This window comes from Siphateles boraxobius, unplaced genomic scaffold (genome assembly GCF_051911475.1).
Source record: "Siphateles boraxobius isolate OS27281-9 unplaced genomic scaffold, OSU_SipBor_1 26, whole genome shotgun sequence".
Classification (NCBI taxonomy): Eukaryota; Metazoa; Chordata; class Actinopteri; order Cypriniformes; family Leuciscidae; genus Siphateles; species Siphateles boraxobius.
Genome location: NW_027508876.1, coordinates 21,483,493 through 21,506,812, shown reverse-complemented (window position 1 = coordinate 21,506,812; position 23,320 = coordinate 21,483,493). Strand labels below are relative to the sequence as shown.

Below are 23,320 nucleotides of genomic sequence, written 5' to 3'. Positions count from 1 at the left end.
CAGCATTAAGTTATTACCTTTTGGTTTTATAGTAATTTTAATTTTTAAATTTGTTTATGTAATTAAATAAATCAATATTTGATATCAGGTATTTCCTACACATTATGGGCCAAAGGATGGCAATACATAAGACTTTGTGGGGAAATTTTTCGTTCCTTTGAGGAAAACAGCTTATAAATCATACTAAATCGTTTTTTTAAGTGTAAAAAATGCAGGAAGTTTTCTGTGATGGGTATGTGTTGGGTAGACGATAGAATATACAGTTTGTACAGTATAAAAATCTCTAGGGAAAGTCCCCATAAAACATGTAAACGTGCGTGCGAGCCTCAGTCTGTGCGTATCTCAGTGTAATGACACACTGTCAGTCTGTTTCTCTGCATACTGTAAACAGAGCAGTCGATGCATGCGGTTTCGCCCAAGGTTGTGTCGTCAGTCCTCCCCCATATCTCCCTCTCTCATTGACTCACTCTTTTTCTCATTCAGTCCCCACATGTTCCATATCTGTAGCGCCTGTGTTTAAACTAATGTTTGTGTTCCGGTTTCATCTGTAACGTCCCGTGCTGAGTAGCTGACCCTCCCTCTCTGTAGTTGGTCTTCCTGACCACAGCCTCCTGTTCACTAACAACATAATGAGACACGAAACGCTCCCCCTGGAAAAATGATGTCTGTAAAAAGAAGCTTTCGCCTCCTCACTAACCACAATTGCGTTGTGTATAAATATAAGTATTTGAAAGGCAAGGCGCCGTTCTTTGTAAAGCTCCTTCGGAATGTTTTTATGGGAAGTGCTATACATTTGAATTTAGTTTACATTTTAAACTGATGAGAATAAAGTAGATTTGACATTTTGGAGTAAATTCTTTAAAAACAGTGTGTGGTGAGGCCCTCTCTCAATCCCAAAGAATCCTTGCTGTTTCACAGCTGTCATTCGTCAATATCGTTATTACATTATTCATACCAGAATAAACAAATATCTAACTCTATGTGTGATTTAGTAATGCAGAATGGCTCATGTAAAGAAATCTGATCTGCCTTACACAAAACGGAAACTTCTGTCATTATTTACTCACTCTCAAGGCATTTTAAAACATTTACAGTGTTACTTTTTTGGTGGAACTTAAAGGGACTATGTGTAGTTTTTCAGGTATTTTATTATCTAAACGCAATATTTTTATTCATAAATATGTCCTCAATGGTGTACAAATACCTCTGCCAATGATCTGACTTATCCTCGTAAACGACGAATTTATTATCTTTATATACATGTGACGGGTAGGTCCACGGAGGCTTCCATGTCGTTCCGCCATCTTGAAAAACTATAATAGCAGAGAGGGTCAAAAAGTACTAGGCCAACGCGTTTCCACAACGCGCTTTCGTTCAGAGCCAGCGTCACGTAACTGAAAGCAGCAGAAACGGAGGAGCAGAGCAGTGAGAGGCGCTTGTCACTACCCCGGCAAGTTTAAAAGGCTGCTTTGCACTGTTATTGTTCATACTGTAACATTTGTTTGTTCGTTGTGTCAAGTTGCAGTTTGTTTGAAATAACAAACCTAACAAACCAAGGAAAACTCGATGAAGTGCTATTAGAAGACATTGTGTCATAGCTTTTTGGTACATAACAGCTACCGTAGATGCAACACACATTTGAAAAAGCGAGACGCTGGAGAGCACAATTCGTTTGAATGCAAAATACAATTTCACCGCTAGATGGGAGAAATTCCTACACAATGTCCCTTTAAAAGAGGTATTTTTGAAGAATCTTCGGACCAAATTTAAGGGGGTCGTTTTTTTATGTTTTTGAAAAAAGTCTCTTATATGCTCACCAAGACTGCATTTATTGGATCATAAATACAGCAAAAACAGTAATAATGTGAAATTTTATTACAATTTAAAATAAATTTTTTCTATTGTATTATATTGTAATTTAGTCCTGTGATGCCAAGCTGAATTTTCGTCATCATTACCCCAGTCTTCAGTGTCACATGATCCTTCAGAAATCATTCTAATATGCTGATTTGCTGCTCAAAAAGCTTTTTTTTATTATTGGTATCAATTTTGAGAATGGCTGTGTAAACATAGAAGCATGATTTGAAATGAAAAATATAGATATAAAGATATAAAATATAGCTTTCATGTTCAGCTGTTGTATATGTTCAATAGTCTGATATGTTGTATCTTTCAGAGCTTCAGCAAGATGGAGGACTCTGTGAATAATGATCAGCCTGAACCTCATATGAGGTATAAATATAGCAAATTAGTCATATGAACTATTTTATGGTGGATTATTTTATTGAGTCTATTTCCATCATGGTCACTATTAACCACTTCTCCTTTTTTTATTTTCCACAGGAAAAAATAAATAACAGCACGGGTTTGGACCAGATGACGGTGGGTATGAACTGTCAACAAACAACACATCTTTAATAAAGCATTAATAAGAATACAAGCTTTTTGTAAGATGTTATGAACTATTTCAGTGACATGATTATAAAACTGTTTAAAATAACTTGACATCAGGGTTATTAGTCTTAAGGGTGAGAGCCCAGATGTGGCTCTTTATCAGTTCAGGAAGTCTTTTACTGACGCTCTGTCAAGTGTTTGATTATGAATGTTTGTGTGAAAGGGGTTTATAGAGTGAGAGATTCATCACACAAAAACAGAAGCTCGGTCCCATTTAACCCATCTCCAAAGGGATGTGATTTAGTGACTGTATATAAAAAATAAAAGATTGTGTTATCTTATGAGGAACATGTTTTAGAGACACATTCAGAAATGAGGACAGACTGTTTTGATCTGAATTACAATAAAAGTCTTTTTGGGAAATCTATTTGAGAAAAAAGCGTCCAACACTAATAAGGTGCTCAAGCGTCAGAGCCCAACCTAAATTTCCGGTATAATTCATGGCAGTTACGTCCTGTGCAATTTAAATCTCGATTAGGGATGAGTCACAGGTGACACGGCGAGGCGATAAGAGGATGACAGTTTATTCTTTGTTGATACATTCCACATAAATCTCATTCTGGGATCTTCACTCTTTATATTGTTTAATTCTTTAAAAGAAAGAGCGAGAGATTTTACAAGCAATGGTTTTGAAAAAAAAAAAAATAGATGGTTTACAAATGTTTTTTTTATTTATTTAAAAAGACCACTTTTTTATATGTATATAAATGTTTTTTTTAATATTTATTTTAATAAATCACATTTTAATATACATGATATATATATATATATATATATATATATATATAGAAGATGGTCTTACACCAGCAGACTACAGATTTCAAGCTGTATATTACTGTACCACAGACGAGTCCCTGCTGGATTGTTCACCTTCACCTACTATATGGTGATGTGACAAAGTGATTTGATATTTAAAATGGATTCAATTGTTGATGAGATCAAGTTTTACTTCCCCTTCACAATCAAATTATTTATTCGTTTTAGTGAATTCATCCTCTGGTGAACAAATGAAGTGCGAAGCCCCTCATAGACACGCTGGAAAATGACAAGGTAAGTTCTTCCCATTTGCACATTACAATTGGTTATTCACTCCATCTGCTACAGCTGTGGATCTTCTACACTTCGACATGTCACAGTCTCAGTGAGGAAAGCTGCCCTCTTAACTAGACTAGCTAGTAGTGTTGTCATCTGATGGCTCAGCAAGTGTTTGTATTTCTTATCAGAAGATAAGATGAAGAAAATGTTGCACGTCTACAGATTCTGCAATCTGTTCATTCAAAGTGATTATTTACTGGGAAGCCAGGTGTCAAACACTATTTAGTTGCTTTCATTACAAATGAAAACTGATAATAAATCAAGTGTACAATACTTACATTTACCCTTACAAAAAAAAAAAAACTAGTGCTATGAGGTTAAAACCACTTAAAGTAGTGAAATTAATTTACCATAGCATTATATGGTACTCAAAGATATACCATGAACACCATATTTTATAATATTTTTTAAGATTCATTGATATACTATTATAATTTTTGTTAATATTCTGTATAATTTTTTTGTTGTTGTCATTTTTATAAAATATTTAAAATAAATGTATATGTTTATATAGTTAAGTTTTAGTTGTTGTTAGTTGTTTTAGTACTTAAACTAAATAAAAAATGAGAATGCTGAGATAAGTTGTGTGTTTAAATTTTTAGTTTTTAGTTTTTTTTCCAAGTAATAAAAATATATTTCATGGTTTTATTTTTTTATTAACAATAATAACCCTGTTACCCGTTTGTACTAATGCAGTTGTGTGGAAAGCATACATCAACAAAATCATATTTTTAGAAAAATCTGTTAATTGTCCACTTGAATTGACTTGATAATAACAAATTCTATTTTTAATATTAATTTAACTTACTATATGAATCTATATTCAAATTAATTAATTAAATAATAATATAAATCAATTATTTATAAGACTGCGTTTTTACAAATTGAATATATGGATATGTAAATATTTAATAACATACTTAAATATTAAAATATTATTATTGTTTAAATGAATATTCATAATATTATATTAATTTACAATATTTCATATATTTCATATATATATTCAAAATAAATAGTAACAATTTATTTAATATTAGATTTACATAATTATTTTATTTTAAAGATTAAATTAGAATTAACTAGATACATAGACAACCATATTTAATTATATTTACTATTCCAAATCTGCTTGCGTCTTTGGAAATCCTCACAATCCTTTGTCAAATAATGTTATAGATTTTTCTCATAAGGAGCATCTCAAGCATGCGTTTAGACGGGTAAATCATCCTGGCATTGATATATTCGACAATGAGCATATCAGATCAGAAACAAACCTTCATGATAAAACATTGTCAACTTAGAGTCGGCAGTAGATTGTGTCCTGGCACAGACACATCATCACACCGTGTTCCTCATTCTATTTTATGCTGTGGGACATACAGAGAATAAATACAGAAGTGGCTACATTTAACCAGAGGGCTCATCATCTCAAACGCAGTGCAGGGACTCAGAAACACACACCTGGAGCCCAAACACAGACTATATCAGCATAGATCCACATCCACACACACACACACAAACAAATACAGTCATCCCACCCTTCCTGCAGGACGCCATATAATTACTCCTGTAAGTAAGGTGCTCCAGTTGGCTCTAGGGAGGAGAGTTCCTCCTACCCCAGGATCTCCTAACTCTCTCTCATTCACTCCTTCAATCTGTCTTTCCCCTCCTTCCTTGCCTATTCTCCTCTCTCTTAGGCAAGTGGAGCATGACTCTCCATGCTGTGCATCTGCCACTGATCTGAGACCTGTGAGGCGAGACCACCTCCACACGGCCCCACAGTGATCCAAAAGGACCACGGCACCCTGGGACCGGGACTTAAAAGTGCACATCTCCAGGCCAGACCGAGGGAAAACCGTGTGAGAAGGATAGAGGGAGGAATAGAAAGAGAAGGAACACGCTCAACTCAGTGGCAGTATGGAAATGGAGAGGCTGGGGAGAGGAGGAACCAAACCGAGCGCGGGCCCCAACACTCTCCTGAAAGCTGCGCTGGCAGTGTGTGTGTGTGTCTGCATTGCACTACTGATAGCCGTCATCACGGGTGAGTCATTTTCATGCACAATTACCTACTTACTACTAATGTGATAGTAAGTGTCTAGATAGATAGATAGATTCATTTGTGCTCTTCGGTCAGTTGTGTGTTTGTGTATGATATTATTTTAGGAGTGTATTCTGTTACACACACAGCATGTCTTTGTAGGCTGTAATTAGCACAGTAAGGAGTCGGAGCTCTGGTTAGGAAATATATATATGGGTCTTTAAAGTTTTGAGGCTAGAGGGCCGTGAGTCGTTTAGGGAATGTGGGTGTTTTTTTTAAAGGTATAGTTGACCTAACAATTAAAATCACCCCCTCATTTCGTTCCAAACTATGACTTACTTTCTTCTGTTGAACATAAAAGAAGATATTTCAAAGAGTGTTCAAGTTGCTCTTTTCCCTAAAAATGAAAATGACCACCATAAAAGTGCTCCGAGATTTGTCGAATGACATGAGTGTGAGTAAATGAGGACAGGATTTTCATTTTTGAGTGAACTGTCCCTTTAAGAGTGCTGAATGTGAATGGGTCTTGTCTCATGCATGGAACCTGAGACATTGTGAACATGACATGCTGTATGAGTGTGTGGATGTACAGTATTTTGGTATACACAAGTGTCTTCCTACTGTTGAGACAGCAAATAAATGATGTTCATCTTATTGCTCTCACTTGCTGAGGGCTGCCTGCATATTTGCGGTGAGAGAGTAATTATGCTCATTTCTGTTTGTACATATTCTAGTCACACAAACACGGCTGTGTGTGTTGGTTCTGAGGATAATGAGGCTCAGTCCCACAGGGCCGGGTGCTGGATCCTGCTGTGGTCATCTGCTGTCCAGTTGTGGACTGAACCATAAACACAAGCCTTTAAAAGCAATGCTTGTCTGATTTCACAACATACATACAGTTTTGCGCTCACTCAAACTCGCTGACACAAATTCACACAGCTTCTCTGACCTCTGCATGGAGAGTTCACACTGATCATGTTTCAGTACGTTGAAATAGATATCGCAAAAATGTATTCATGATACATTTCCTTCCTCAATTAAATTAAAATGAATTAAATTAAATACTTTAAAAAAACAAAATATATTAAATAAAAGAAAACAAATACACAAAAAAAATTTCAATGGTTTATTTAAATGCACAGGGATATAGTTTATTTAAATAAAATTTTTATTCTGTAAAAAAGCTAGTTATATCAAATACAAAAATAAATTAAGATATTAAGATAATATATTAAAATATATTCAATTTAATTTTAATTTAATTTAATTTAAAACCCAAGCACAGTCGAATAAACAGGTCAAACAAACAAGCAAGAAAGAGAAAATGTAACTCAGAAGTAACGAAAATGTTATTTTCCATAAAAATTAGCGGTAACCTAATTAGCTGCTTTTTTAAGAAGTAACACTGATGTAACATGTTACTTCCCCTTGCCCTGTTTGTAGATGTGCAGCTTCTTTGGATTGTGTGTAGTAGAGCATGCACTATGTTTTTGTCCTGTGACATCCTGAACATGGACAGCTGAAGCCTGAGCACAGTGGGGTGTGTGCAGGGCCGGAGTGGGATTTGTTTTCAGCCCTGGAGTTTCATACCTTAGACCGGCCCACTTTAGTTCCCGACCGACTATATTAAAATAATGTAATTAAACCCTCAGTATATAAGTCTGCAATAGTGCACTGTTCTGTACAGCCTTGTAATTCATTGTATTTTTCAAAAATATAATTGTCTACTCTATTCAGTGCAATAGCCGTACAAAAATACAAAGGTCCCAAAAGTGATCTGGGTTCGGGGGCATATTATTTTTCCACTGTCATTGGCAAAGAACATGTATATCTGTGTTAAATAGGAATCCATTGTAATAAAGTTATTCTCCTTCTGGGCATAGTATGCAATAGGCTATTGCTCTTCCTGCTCTCCTCTCTCATCTCCATCTCCTTCTCTCATTCTTCTTCTCTCAGTCTCTTTATCTTTAGGTTACCTGTAAATCTCCCCTTCCCGAAGCTGAGCTTTGATTGATACAGTCTTTGCAAACTGATTATTTATTTCGGTCGTTTAAAACTTCTATCGTAAAACAGCTGTTTAGTTTAGTTCCACTTGCTAATCTCTTGAAGCGTCGTGTTGGGATTCGCGAGCGGCCACGGCTCACGCTTCTGTTAACATAAATCCCGCTTGCTTTGATCGGTCATCTCAAACATTTTGCCATTGCCGACGAGCGGTGTTGAGTAGCTACTGAAGCAGCTCAGATTATGAGGTCGGTTATCGTCGCGATATGCGAATCATTGCAGCACCAAATTAGAGTATAAGGCAATTATTTCACAAAGTTCATTATATACTCAGAAAAATGACCGAGGTCCGGACCTCGGAGACCACAATGGTCGGTACGGCCCTGAGGCTATTAGGCCGCTTGAGTTTCTAGAGATGTTTTATTATTCTGGCCTTTTCAGCGCCGCCTTTGCGCCTATTATCCATGTTTTGCATCTCTTATTCTTTGATCGCACATCTCTAACAACGGACTTTTTTTTGTGGGGCTGCGAGAAAATTATAATAAAACAATAGTGGTGCTGCGCTGAGACTGGAGCATTCAACCCAGTGCCATGACAACACCGGCCCTCCTGGCCAATAAAACAGACCGGCCCACCGGGAATTCTCCCGGTGCTCCCGATTAGCCAATCCGGGCCTGCGTGTGTGTGTGTGTGTGTGTGTGTGTGTGTGTGTGTGTGTGTGTGTGTGTGCGTGTGTTACATCCAGAGCAAGGACAGCTGAAGCCTGAGCACTGTGTGTGTATGTATGTGTGTTTTCGTTCGCAGCGTAATGTTTGGCAGTCATTTCAGGGCATAGTTTTGACTGGTCTGCTTGACAGATTTTTTTTTTCCCTCCCCCTGTAGTGTCACAGAAAGCAAAAGATGAAGACGTTTGCCTTACCCCACAATGTATTGAAGCAGGTAAACCACGTTTATCATAAAGCCATATAGGGGCTAGAATGTCATGTGGACTTTTTTTCTTAAACTTGGCGCCAGTAGGCAACTACCTAGCAATTCCCTAAACTATACACTCATGTTTACTTTAAACAACATGCAGACATTATGATTCAGAAAAACAGTTCAAACACTGTTTTTACTTGTTTGAGATTACTGTGATGCTGACTCTGTGTTTGCTGATGTGTCATCTCTAGCCGGTTCTATCCTTAGTAAGATGGATCAGTCTGTAGAACCATGTGATGACTTCTTCCAGTACGCGTGCGGAGGCTGGCTACGGGATAACCCCATTCCGGAAGACTTATCCAGCTATGGGATTTACCCATGGCTCCGGCAGAATGTAGACCTCAAGCTGAAAGGTGCACTGATCCACATGATTCTCAACTAAATAAAACCTGCAGCCCAAATAAGGCGATTCAATATTGAATCTTTGTGCCACAGAGTTGTTAGAGCAGCCCATCCGAGGTGAAGACATCGAGGCAGTGAAGAAGGCCAAAATCCTCTACACATCCTGCATGAATGAATGTAAGAACCAAAAAGCTCTTTGCAGTTCCATACAGCACTATTCAGACGAGATTATTTATTTGTTATTTTTTAACATACACTACCAGTCAAAAGTTATGGATTATTAATGTTTTTAAAAGAAGTCTCTTCTGCTCACCAGGGCTGCATTTATTTGATTAACATTTTTGTTTAATATTGTGAAATATTATTACAATTTAAAACAGCTGTTTTCTATTTGAATATAAAGTAAAGTGTAATTTATTCCTGTGATCTAAGCTGAATTTTCAGCATCATTACTACAGTGACACATGATCCTTCTGAAATCACTCTAATATGATGATTTGATGCTCAAGAAACATTTCTCATTATTATCAATGTTGAAAAACAGTTATTTACATTTTTATTTCAGGATTCTTTGATGAATAGGAAGTTTAAAAGAACAGCATTTATCTGAAATGGAAGGCTTTAGTAACATTAAACTGTACCGTTCAAAAGTTTGTGGTCAGTAAGAGTTTTATTTTATTTTTTGGGGTAAATAAATAAAATAAATCTATACTTTTATTCATCAAGGATGCATTCAATTGATCAAAAGTTACATTAAAGACATTTATAATGTTACAAAAGATTATATTTCAAATAAATGCTGTTTTTTTTAACTTTCTATTCATCAAAGAATCCTGAAAAAAAACTGTTTTCAACATTGATGATAAAAATGTATGTTTTTTAGCATCAAATCTGCATATTAGAATGATTTCTGAAGGATCATGTGACACTGTAGACTGGAGTAATGATGCTGAAAATTCAGCTTTGATCACAGGAATAAATTACATTTTAAAATATTAAAATAGAAAACAGTTATTTTAAATTGTCATAATATTTAACAATATTACTGTTGTTGTTGTTTTTTATCAAATAAATGCAGCCTTGGGGAGGAAAAGAGACTTCTTTTAAAAACATTAAAAATCGTTTTTGAACGGCAGTGTAGAAAAAATAACTGTAATTTCATAAACCGTTTGGGACTGGAATTGAGACTTTACGTGATCTTATACATCAGGGGTGTCAGGTGAATACATGTAAATTCTACTTCTTGATCTCTCCACCTGACAGCTGTCCTGGAGATTGAGGATGCCAAACCTCTGCTGAAGAATCTAAAGCAGAAAGTCTTCCGCTGGCCGGTTCTAGGCGATGCGTTGGGCTCTTCCTCACGGTGGGTGGAGTCTCAGTTTAACCTGCTGGAAACACTAGCACAGATACGCAGTCAGCACAGCAAGTCTGTCCTCATCCGGCTTTATGTCTCTCCTGATGACAAGAACTCCAACCAGTACATCATCAAGGTGAGACCTGCATGTCGTCATATGTCAACCTCTGGCTCAACCAATTGCGTGAGTTGGGGCGTAAAAATACATGGCAATTCTTTTTTTTTTTTCTAGCTGGATCAGGCCTCTTTGTCACTGTCATCCAGAGAAGATTACATCACCAACACAACTGAGGCACAAATGGTACATCGTTGCATCTGTCAACCTGCTTAGCCTATATATCATTGCATGCAGTCACAGTCCGGCCTGGTTTTGTCTCTGCTTTCTCAACCCATTCTTTTCATGCCTCTCTGCAGTATCGAGAAGCTCTTTTAAGGTTGATGGTTGACGTTTCTGTCATGCTTGGAGCCGATGAACAGGCTGCTGAGGCTCAGATGAAACCGGTACTTGATTTTGAAATGAAACTCGCAAAGGTGAGAAGCAAAACACTGGAAAATCTGAAAACAAATTCCTACAAATCATTGAGGCATTGAGAAAGACAACAGGGCAGTCAGGGTACTTGATGCTTCAATGGAGTGTGTGGTCTTCTGTAGATCGTGATCCCCTATGAAAACCGCACCAGTGAGAACATGTACAACAAGTACAGTCTGTCTAAACTGCAGCGCACTGTTCCAGATGTAAGTACATTATAATTCAAATAAATGTATATTTTATGCCATGTCACTCATACTAATTAGTGGAAGACAAATAAATGAGCCAGGCTGATTAGTTGCACAGTGTTTAGTCATTTTGAGGTGATCGGTATTGGCTGATAACAGTTGTATAAAAAAAGGATGCTGTGTTTTTCCTAGCCCAAAAAAAGCAATTTACTGGTTCAAGTCACGTCGCAAAGATCATATTTATGATCGCACACGAACGCCACCACATGTCTGAGTTTTCTTAATGCCCAGAGTTTATGTACTACTAGTACACGTGCGTGGCTGGCTCCGGGATAAGCCCGTTCCGGAAGCAAATTCTTTGCTATTCATTTTCTTGAATTGGGAGTTTAAAAACCTTGCAGTATTTTTGTGTAGTTAATTAAGAGAATGTACATCGCCATCTTGCTCCAGCGAAAGTGACTTGAACGCATCTGACATCGTAAACATGCTTTCGTAAAGCATGTTTCGTAAATGTACGCCGTAAACAACTCGTAAATATGCTTGAACAAATTAGGTTATTTTATTATAGTATTTTTAGACCTGAATAAATTAGCTTTGACATAAAATTCTATTTACCTGATACAAATGTAAATGTATTTCTGGTAACACTTTAGAATACGGTTCCTTTGTTAATGAATAACTACACAGGAACAAATGAGTAACACAATATTAACAATCTAGTAACTACTATTAACTAACAAGAAATTCTAATTAACTAATTAGTAAGTAATAGCACACAGATGAAAGTGGTAGTTCACTGTTAACTAATCAATGCTTCCCAGAGAACTACTGAAAAAGCTTCATAATTCATGCAAAACTAATCAATAACTAATGCAGGACAAATGACTAGCACTATGTAATAGCATAGAAGACTTATGATTTGGGAAATAATTAGCCTATGCTCTCTCCTAGAGAACTATTTAACAACTGAATAATTTTAAAGAAATGGATTTTTAAATTAGTTGTCGGGACCTTACTTGTCCTGTGGCCAACTTCCCGGCATTCCTCTGGACTGGCATTGAATCACTAGAGTCATGGTGAGTACTGGAACATATTGAGTCATCAGCCATCCAAATACAGTTATTTTATTATTTAACTTACTGGAACATACTGAGCCATCATCAGCCACCCAAATACCATATACAGTTATTTTATTATTTAACTTACTGGAACATATTGAGTCATCCAACCATATACAGTGATTTTATTGTGTTTACAGTGACATTATGTTTTTATGTATGTCTCCTAGGTCATATGTGTGTGCAAATATCTTGTGAAGGATTAGAAGACTCTACACTTTAGGATTAGCTTTTCATTAGTAACTACTGTAAGAATCATGGTAACTAACTAGCAATGACTCAAGTGTTACTACATACTTCTAAAGGAATTACTAATTATTTGGATCCGTATTCTAAAGTGAAGATCATGGTAACTAACTAGCAATGACTCAAGTGTTACTACATACTTCTAAAGGAATTTTTAAAACACCAAAAACCTAAAAAGCTTAAAATAATTAGTAATTCCTTTAGAAGTATGTATAAACACTTGAGTCATTGCTAGTTAGTTACCATGATCTTCACTTTCTCTTTATAAATACTATAAATAAATAAAAAATGAATAAATAAATAAAATTCTCTTTAGAATAGTACTTACAGTAGTTCTCTGGGAAGCATTAAAAAAATAGTAGTTATTGATTAGTTAATAGTGAACTACCACTTTCATCTGTGCGCTATTACTTACTAATTTGTTAATCAGAATTTCTTGTCAGTTAATAGTAATTACTAGATTGTTAATATTGTGTTACTCATTCGTTCCTGTGTAGTTATTCATTAACGAAGGAACCGTATTCTAAAGTGTTACCGTATTTCTAAATACAAAGTCACACAGTTTACCCAGGTAATACTATTATTGTGTTTACTTTTTGCAGTTTAACTGGGTGGGTTTTGTCAAAGCAGTAATTGACACTGAGCTGTACCCAGACCTGAAAATCTCCTCTTCAGAGCAGGTGATCGTACGTGCCCCACAACACTTTAAAGACCTCTTCAAACTCATCAACGCCACAGAAACCAGGTATCCAGATATCTCTGTAAGGAGCAAAACCCTATTAAAACATCAGAGCCCTGAGGCTCTGCCTGTGTTGATCTGGACAGTGTCAGTTGTGTGATCCCTCTGTTTTTGTGTGTGCTGTTTATGCGTCCTACCAGTTTATTACTTGCTCTGCTCAATAACAGAGTCAAGATTACTTTGTAATTAAGCTGCTTCAAATGTTCAACCTCGCCCCAGGACAGTTGCCAATTACGTCATATGGAGATCAGTATTTTCCCGAATCACCACCTTGAGCCGACGCTTTCTCTACAGATACCTGGACTTTGCTCGGGTTAGTGAACCACCTCCTCATTTTAACCCTACACCAATCTATGAATGTAAATAGATTTGCTGAGGTTAAAAATACCCGTCTCTTCTCAGGTTACCACGGGGACCACCTCTCTGACCCCTCGCTGGGACAAGTGTGTAAATTATGTGGAAAACACACTCATCTATGCCACCGGTAGGCTCTTTGTCGATAAGCATTTCCAGGAGGACAAGAAACACATGGTAAGACTTTTAAGGATTTAGATATGCAACCATTCTTTATCAAAATTCAGCTTTGCCATTACAGGAATACATTTCATCTTAAAATATATAAAAAATAGAAAAAAGTCATTTTAAATTGTAATATTATTTCTGTTTTTACTGTACATACATAAGTTTTGTAACTATTCATATATTAAAACTATTCTCTACACACACACACACACACACACACACACGCACACGCACACACACACAGACACGGATATATATATATATATATATATATATATATATATATATATATATATACACATATAATTACAATTTTAGTTTTTGTCCCCATCTAGTGGCACTAATCATGAATAACAGCATAAAACGCTGGAACTCAGTTTACTGTAAAACGGCTTAACATTACTTTGAATGCTCATATGATTAATGTCTTTGTCTTTTATGAAGATGGAGGAATTGATAAATGGTATCCGGTGGGCGTTTATCGACATGCTAGAGAAGGAGAATGAATGGATGGATGAAGAAACAAAGAGAAAAGCAACAGATAAGGTGCGTACCAGTTTGTTTGTGATGGCTATGAATACACATAATGTTCTTTTCCATATCACTACTCTCTATTTATCACTTTAGGCTCACGCAGTCTTGGCGAAAGTGGGTTACCCAGACTTCATCTTAAATGACACCTATATTAATGAGGACATCAAACGAGTATGTTTGCAAGCCTCTCAGATTGTGTTGGTCTTGACGTGTTGATGATATTCCAGTTTTAATTGTGTTAGGCAGTTGTCAGTACAACTCAAAGTCATTGAGGTTTTATGTTTATGCACAGTTGTCGTTCACTGCGACTGACTACTTTGGGAATGTCATGCAGACCCTGAAGTTCATAGCTCAGTCTGACATCGGCTGGCTGAGGAAAAAAGTCCCACGCACGGAGTAAGTTGTCAGCATTTTCAAAGCCTGTTCAAATAAGATGAATGTGTCTTTGTTTGAACAAGATGAAACATCACTTTTTATTTCACTCAGGTGGTTCACCAACCCAACTACAGTAAATGCATTCTACAGCTCCTCTACCAACCAGATCAGTGAGTTACACATTTCGAATACACAGCTTGGTCGATCACAGCATTCTGTGATCACAATCTATTTTTTTAAAACAGAAGTTTTGCCTTCAAAATTTAAGTCAGTCAATCAATTAAAATGACTGTTAATGATTAATCTCAAATTTTTCAGGAAGCAAAGAAATTCATTAAAGAAATTAATAGCCTACTGTTATTCAGTAAGGACGCATTCAATTGATCAAAAGTGGCAGTAAAGACATTTATGTTACAAAAGATTTCTATTTCAAATACTGTGCTTTTGAACTTTCTATTTTTCAAAGGATCCTGAAAAAATGCATCACAGTTTAACAAAAATTAAGCAGCACAACTATTTTCAACATTGATAATAATAAGAAATGTTTCTTGTGCAGCAAATCCGTATATTAGAATGATTTCTGAAGGATCATGTGACGCTGAAGACTTTAGTAAAGATGCTGAAAATTCAGCTTTGCCATCTCAGGAATGAATTACATTTGAAAATATATGTATATAAATATATTTATTTTTATTATTGTAATATTATCCAGTATAATGTGTTATTACACATTTCTGTTTGGTATCTGTCAGAGTTTTTTGTTTTTAGATGTTTGATGTTTGTTTAGAAATACTGGATCATATTCTTCTTCTTCCTTTACCCAGGATTCCCTGCAGGAGAACTTCAGAAGCCATTTTTCTGGGGTCTAGACTATCCTCGGTGAGACAGACACTTCTTGTTGATGTTTTCTGATTTAGATTTCTCCAGCACATATTATATTTAAAGATCATGAAGATTTCTAGGAAAACTAAATTGTGAAATGTGTTCTTGTGTCAGATCACTGAGCTATGGAGCGATCGGTGTAGTTGTGGGGCATGAACTGACCCATGGATTTGATAACAATGGTGAGGCCATTTGATTTATAATGAGTCTCAACACATGCGTTGCCTGATTCTCAAGGACATCTGTGAGTATTTGTGTTCATCTAGGTAGAAAATATGACAAAAATGGGAACTTGGATCAATGGTGGAGCAACTCCTCCATCAACCTCTTCACCGAAAAGGCAAAATGCATGATTGACCAGTACGACAGCTACTATTGGAAGGAGGCAGGACTAAATGTACAGTAGGAACCAGCATTTTCAATGCATTTATTTTTGAACACTTCATCAAAATGTAGCAGAGCTACCAACCTAATACTTAATACCCACAATCACCTCTCAAGGTCAAGGGGAAGAGGACACTGGGAGAGAACATTGCTGACAATGGAGGATTGAGAGAATCTTTCAGGGTATTACAGCATTTTCCATTAGAATTATCAACTTGTCTCATTCCATACCTGTAAGACTTTCTTTGATGGATCGCAGGAGGAGAAATTTGGAGAATTTCTTACAATTTGTGAACACATCATTGAGACTACTTTTCTGACCCGGATCAACTGATTCATAGAAAAATGTGACACATAATAATGATTCATTCACAAGTCAGACATTGCTACTTCTCTCATGAGGCGTTCACAGTCACACTACATTTTTCTTTCCATTGACATCCATTTATACTTATGTGAATGTGAGAGAATTGTGTATTTGGTGAATTATGTGTTGCAGTGTCCGTGAAAATTTCGCATAAAATCTACTGTGACTGCTTCTCCTGGAGAGTTAAGATATTCAGTGAATAAATTATTAAATATATGATATAGCTAAATGGCTAAAGATTCATTTGAAACACTTTTGTCATACTTAAATGGTTATTTTTTTATCCTTTCTGAAACTTGAAAGCTCCAGTGACAATTCATTTTAATTGCTTAGAAAAAAATTCCAGTCTGTGTTCCATGGAAGAGAGAAAGTATGGAATTACATGAGGGTGAATTTTTAAACTATACCTTAGTATTCCAGGTTGTGGTGTGTACAATTAAAATTCTGTGTATCCATGTACATGTGAACGTGTCTGCAGGCCTACAGGAGATGGATCGAGAAAGAGAGAGGAGTCGAGGAGCCTCTCCTACCTGGTGTGGGTCTGACCAATAACCAGCTGTTCTTCCTCAGTTATGCCCATGTCAGTATTCAGTATTTCACATACATATTTGGGCCTAAATGGCAGATGTCACAGAAATTATTTTGTATTAATAATTTAGACTCGGTTGGATAAGTGTTGAAAATGTTTCCAGTCTTTTTTAAGGGTTTTATGTGTATCCTAAATAGTATGCAAGATTAGAATTACTATTTGATCCAATGGTAGCATGTACAAATATCTGAGGACTGTTTAAGTACGCACTCAAAAGTATGCACTTTCCCATTACTATTAAAGTAAATACTTTTAAGTACACATTTGAGTTTAAAGGTGCAGTAAGCGATTTCTCAGAAACACTGTTGAAAGTCGATCGGGTCGACCACAACACACTTGTAGCCAATCAGCAGGAGGGGGCGTGTCCACTCATGATGTGGGAGGAGGGAGTGAGCAAAGACTGTAGAAAGAGAGCTGGCTGAGAGACATTACAAAAGAGAAATGTTCAGAGGAATATCACTGGGAAAAGAAGGGTTATGAACAGGAAAAGCTGAGAAGGCCTGAAAACAGATGTTGTTTCTGCTTCATATGCGATTAATATTGTTTTGCTATGATTCACAGAACCAAGTTATGCTTTTGTTATAATATTAGCAATAGTAACAAGACAGTTTAGTTTGAGTGTCAACAACAAACTCTTGCCTGAATATAGTCTTGTGTACTGTATATACATTTTTTGTTCTGCCTTGCCGTTTTGCATCTTTGGAGATTGCTGGCTTAGTGGATCAGAAAAAACTCCTTTTTAGAATACAACCTTGAAAAAGAAAGATACTATAATTGAAATCTACAGATGCAAATAGATGAAGTGCAATAAAATAAACACTTAAAAGTGTATTTTGGATGTTTTCTTTCCACTAGCCAAACAGCCCAAAATCTCAAAATTGACCAATGCATAAAAAAAAAGTAGTGTCTTGACTTAAATGGGACTCTTATTGATTTGTTTGTGTATTGTTATGTGCTAGGTTCGCTGTAATGCGTACAGACCAGAAGCAGCACGTGATCAGATCCAAAGTGGAGCTCACAGCCCTCCTAAATATAGGTAAGGTGCAGTAATATATACAGCTCATTTACATCTATATTACATCCCCTATTCTTCAATGTGACTCACTTTACTCTCGTTGCTATGATGAAGGGTTATCGGGGCTATGAGCAACTATGAAGAGTTCCGTAAAGCTTTTAACTGCCCTGAAACGTCAATCATGAACAGAGGGGCGGGCTCCTGTCGAGTGTGGTAATGAAAGTAAGGACAATGTGCAGAATTCAATCACAGCACAACCCAAACCTCGATATTTTGTCCCGTTCACTGGTTTCTAAAGAGAAACAGCAGTTACTAACACTGACCACTGATGCGCCTGGCCCTCCTTCAGCCACTGGAATAGTCAGCCACTCCTGAGAGCTTTTGGCCAGATCTGCGTTTTACTTTCTGACCTCAATTATAATGTGCAAATGGCAAACGGACCACACAAATTCCCTTGAGGCCTGCCTTTGGTTCATCACTGTTTTTTTTTTCAAACAAATTAGGTCGCACTGTTGCTTTAAGAGTGCTATAAATTATTATTGTCATTTTTGTTATTGTTGATACCGGTTAACTTTGTCTGTCATTTTATTTTATTGAACACGTAAGTAAATAATTATTGTTTTCCTGAGGTTTTCAAACTGTGTGGTGTTTTGTGCAGAAAAACAAATCTGTTTTGGTGTATTTTACATGTTCATGATGAAACGGAAGTAGCGACAGAACTTTATACAGTAATGTGACTTTCATATAAGTGAAATTATCGAAGAATAAAAAAATGTAGGATGGGATATTTTGAGATGTGGGTGTTGCACTCAAAATTTAATGCAAGCTTGATTGTATGAAAATGGCAGTGTTTAAGTGAATTCATGATTGGAATATGTCACCAATGATTAAATGTTACAAGGTCCAAGAAATAAAAAATGAAGCATATACAGTTGTTGACAATAAGATCTGTAACATTCATTTACAAAAGGATGAATTTACGTTGTGTGTAATGTTGATATAGGTAATTTAACTGTTTTCACACGCCGCCTTTTTAGTTTATTTTTAAAGTAAATAACCCATGTAATAAGCAGGATAAAATATAGTCAGCCTGTTATTATAGAAAAATAAATGGGGCCGACAGGGTGATCAGGTCCAATTGACAGTCATGAAACACTGAGACTGATTTTTGTATTAATTTGTGTATGGTTGCATGTGTCTACACTTTTAAAAATAAAGGTTTCAAACGGGCATTTCACAGCGATGCCATTGAAGAACTATTTTGGGGTTTTTATTTTAATAATCAGAAGAAGAATAAAGAAGAAAATGTTTCCACTATTAAGAACATTTGTGCATTGAAAAGGTTCCATGGATGTTAATGGTTCCTCGTGGAACTATAAATGCTATGAGTGCAGGGAGAGGAAATCAATGCAAATGTTCTTTTTTTCACATGACCAATCAGGAAAAATGTCTGAATAACAGTCTAACTAAGCACAGGGGGAAATTGGATGAATGACAAATGGAGGCAGCTCTATTGAACATAAACTCAAAGCACAGACACTGCAGCAGTCCAATAATGCAGATAGGATGTGAACCAAAATCAATTGCTTTGACCTCCATTTATGCAGGAATAGTGGAAGTCTTGTGGGGACCAAACGGTGAAAAACAGATTTTCATTGATTGGAGTGCTAAAAAGGAAAGGTCTAAAAATAACCCAGAGTTCCTAAGGAGATGCATCCGTCAGTCTGTGTGTTGTAGTGTTTGCTGTCATTCTGAGGAGCGAGAGAAATAGAGTGACAAAGTATAATGGGTTCAAATGTCCAGGGGGCCAAATCTTCATTCTGCCCAGAGGAAACTGGATATGAAAGAGCGAGAGAAAGCTGGAGGTGGCGAGAGTGAGTTTTGCAGAACAATGCCAGAGGCGGCCAATTCATCCACTGAAGCATGAGGCTTGTGAATGTGAGAACACAACTGTGCCCTGCAGTGTCACATGCTATACCTCATATAAAATACCTCATTTTTTTATAAATGCACTGTAATGTAGCCTAATTTAAGTTGAAATTACTTAAATTGATTGTACTTAAAAATTGAAGGCAGCAACTTTTTCTTAGAATGTATGCATGAGTTTTTACAAAACCCATTAATTGACAAACACAGTAGGCTACACATAGGCTATAATACTCTTACACATTCATATTACAATCCAATTGATTTTTGTTGCTCATTACCCCAAGCGGCAAGCTTCCTTTTTTGCCATCTAGCCTGGCTGTACATAAAAATCCATTCATTAACAATGCATCGAATACGTCAAATACATCAAAAGTTTGATACGTAAGAAATCAAGGCTCCTCAAAAGACTCATAGCTCATGCATCTGTTATAATGAAAGAGAAGGACAGTGCCTCAATTAACTGTTTCCTCTGCTTCTCTTGGCCTCTTTATCTCTTGCTCTCCATCTCTCTGGCTGTCTTTGAGACAGACACAATAACGCAATTATGAGCATTTATGTATACTGTTCCTATGGTAACACAGCGCCCTATGGGTGCATTGGAACCTGCAGTTTGTAGAGGGGCCGCACTGTCTAAGAGACCAAAAACGTAATTATAATATTATCAGTGCAAGCATCATCCTTACTCAAACCGATCACATACGCTCCCCATAATGCACTACAACTGGTGGCTTGAGCTAATGAGGAAGCGGGACAATCTCAGAGCTAAAAGAGCAATAATCAATTCAGTGGTTAATAGGCCTATCAATCTTTAAAAGATCACTCCCATATTAATTAAAAGCTGATTGCATTAACTTAGCCTTTGTCTCTGTGTATTAGAATCGCTGCTGTAGATATTGTAGGCAATTACAGTACTAGATTTTGTGTTTGTGAGAGAGATACATAAAGTTAAAACCAGGTTGAGTGTTTTTCCATAGGTTTGCCACTAGAGGGAGATTTAACCTTGATTGTTTTTATAGGCCTATATTTCTTTGTATTTTATCCTAAAAGGTGATTTGTATGTTTGCATATTTAAACAGACGCATCACACTGGATGCTGCATTGACTAACGAGTAGTTTATATAAATAGCTACCCATGCTTTGCTTTTTAGATATTAGCCTTCTTGTTGAGGTAAGATAGGTTCACTTTGGTCTGGTCTCCTCTCGGGAGTTTGATTACGTTCGGCTTGAGTGCCATCCTGATAGGCAGCGTACAGAGATAGGAACAGGGGTACTAAGAGCTTTTGAAAAGCATTAAACACAGCTGGATGAGCCTGAAGAGCACACGACTTTATAAACACAGACCACGTGTCTGTTTACTGAATCACTTTGTGTTTAAATTCATCCGATGGAGAGAATGAAAAATAAAATGTTAAATGAGAAATGACATAAAAATATCTATCTATCTATCTATCTATCTATCTATCTATCTATCTATCTATCTATCTATCTATCTATCTATCTATCTATCTATCTATCTATCTATCTATCTATCTATCTATCATGTGTCTACTGAAACACTTTTATTAGGATGAGGGAATCTAAAAGATGCATGAAAATGAAAGGTAAGTGAAAATCATCTATCTATCTACATGTGTAATGGAAATCTGTCTATCGGGAGAGAGAGGTATGCTATTGCTTGAATAACAAACTGCATTTTTAAAATGTACAGTGCTTCCGGATTACATTTAAGTGACAGAGAATTGACATTATCCTTCCCAGGTGGTCCAGGTTATGAACCACAGAACCGCAGGAATTCAAGCCATAAAATATGACAAGAGGAACATTTGGGTCAGACAGTTTATCTGCCCACAGGTTTTTGTAAACATTATGTTTTCCATCAGTGCCCAGTAGAGTGCAGAAGACAGATTCACCGTTAATATTCTGTCTAAGATCAATGCTGGGACAGCACCGTTGAGAGGTCAGGTTGCCAGATTCTCCTCAAGGGCTTATCCAAAATAAATACACCAGGAGATACGCTGAAAAAGCGGAACGGCCAAGAAATGGAAGAATTATTTATAGACGTGTACAGTTAAAATGCAGCAGGAGATGAGCCTAGGGAATTCAGGAGCCAATCGTTTTCCTTGAAATAGAAAGAAAGACTGGTTGCCACTTTCTCTCAACAAAACTCCTCATCAATAATGCACCTGTCAATATGGTTTAATAATTTACTTTGAGAAAGTTCACAAGGAAAGAAAACATCTGTTTCTTAGTACTCTGTCATTTAAGACCACCTTCTAATGAGCTGTTCTTGACACCAGATTCTTACATGTGAAAGGTTGCTGAAAATCGCCTGTCTTCTAGTGTGATCTTGAAGAAAGTCCACGTGTCTGTTGGTGGTGGTAATGATGGAGAATCGACTCGGAGGCGGGAATGATTATGGGGGTAATCAGAGTAACAGGCACATGAGCTGTCAGGTGGGAACGAAATGTGAGAGATCTCAAGTATGATTTATGAATGGCAATCCAGGAGAGCTAAATTATTGCCTCCGCCTCTCATGAAAAAATACCATCTGGAGTGGAACATGCTGACAGTAAAATGTATGGACATATGCTCCTCTATATGAATATCATGGTTTATGGTGCTGTTTTCTAGGTGGAGGGATCTATTCATTTATTCACCAATTTAATAAAAAATGCAGTTCATCCATTCAATGACCTGACAAACTGCATTTTTATTCACCAATTTAATAAAAATGCAGTTCATCCATTCAATGACCTGACTATGTCTTCCAGGATGAGCATATTTTTAATGAAGTCCAAATGTAAGTAATTTTGATATTTTATAGAATGCTCATCTGATGTAACTATGATCTCAATGAGTTTCTGCTACATAAGAGTCAATGCAAGGTCAAATCTCTTAAAAGTCTAGTTTAAAAAATGTGCCAAGGTCTTAGAAAGATTTCATTTGGGTTTGCGAATTTAAAAAAAAAAATGTAATATTAAAAATAAAAATAAATGTCATGTCCTTAAATAAATGCCTGCCCCCAGAAATGCTCTTGAAAAAAATCTTTTAAGATTCTTTTAAGTTCTCTTACATAAGGAAAATATTTTATTACTTTTTACATGGTCACATTTAAACATACTTTTGATTGTACACACCTTTATTAAATTATTTATTTTAAAATACTTTTTCAAGGTGAAAAGTATTTTTAGGCAGATTGCACCTCACGATGCAATATTTACTTTCACGTGATATTTTCAAAAAGCTTTTCAAAACCATATTAAACCAAGATGAATTTCTAAAACTTTGTCCATGTGTTTTAAACTATACTTTTAAAAGAATTTCGTCACTCTTGTGTCACTGACCCTTATGCAGCAGAGACTCTGAATGACACTATTACATCATAGTTACAACAGATGAGTGATGTAACACCGACTGACAATACTATCCGTCAAATGACGACTACAAATGTCCTTGATGCAAATCTATTCAGTAGAATTCTCTTCTTTCTCACACTTCACATTTGCGCTATGTGCCATTGTCAGTGGGATAACTTGGATCAGTCATTGACAAGAACATTGCCTTAGGGTCTGGCGGACTGAACCATTACATATCTGTCAGGCGTTCTGACATCACTTCATCTCGCTGCCTTTACAAGC

The 23,320-nt window shown here is 36.4% G+C and overlaps 1 protein-coding gene across 1 annotated transcript; it reads left to right on the top strand.

Moving 5' to 3' along the window:
* Positions 1-5,099: 5,099 nt before the first annotated feature.
* phex (phosphate regulating endopeptidase homolog, X-linked) lies at positions 5,100-19,010 on the top strand. The gene is made up of 22 exons (XM_077244878.1): positions 5,100-5,593; positions 8,474-8,530; positions 8,761-8,922; positions 9,005-9,088; positions 10,175-10,401; positions 10,498-10,566; positions 10,680-10,796; positions 10,917-11,000; positions 12,949-13,091; positions 13,305-13,398; positions 13,488-13,616; positions 14,052-14,153; positions 14,235-14,312; positions 14,434-14,537; positions 14,628-14,686; positions 15,341-15,395; positions 15,513-15,580; positions 15,665-15,795; positions 15,900-15,965; positions 16,628-16,729; positions 17,698-17,774; positions 17,868-19,010. Exons 1-22 carry the CDS (start codon positions 5,470-5,472, stop codon positions 17,968-17,970), a joined length of 2,235 nt encoding a protein of 744 aa, XP_077100993.1. The 5' UTR covers positions 5,100-5,469; the 3' UTR covers positions 17,971-19,010.
* The last annotated feature ends 4,310 nt before the right edge of the window (positions 19,011-23,320 follow it).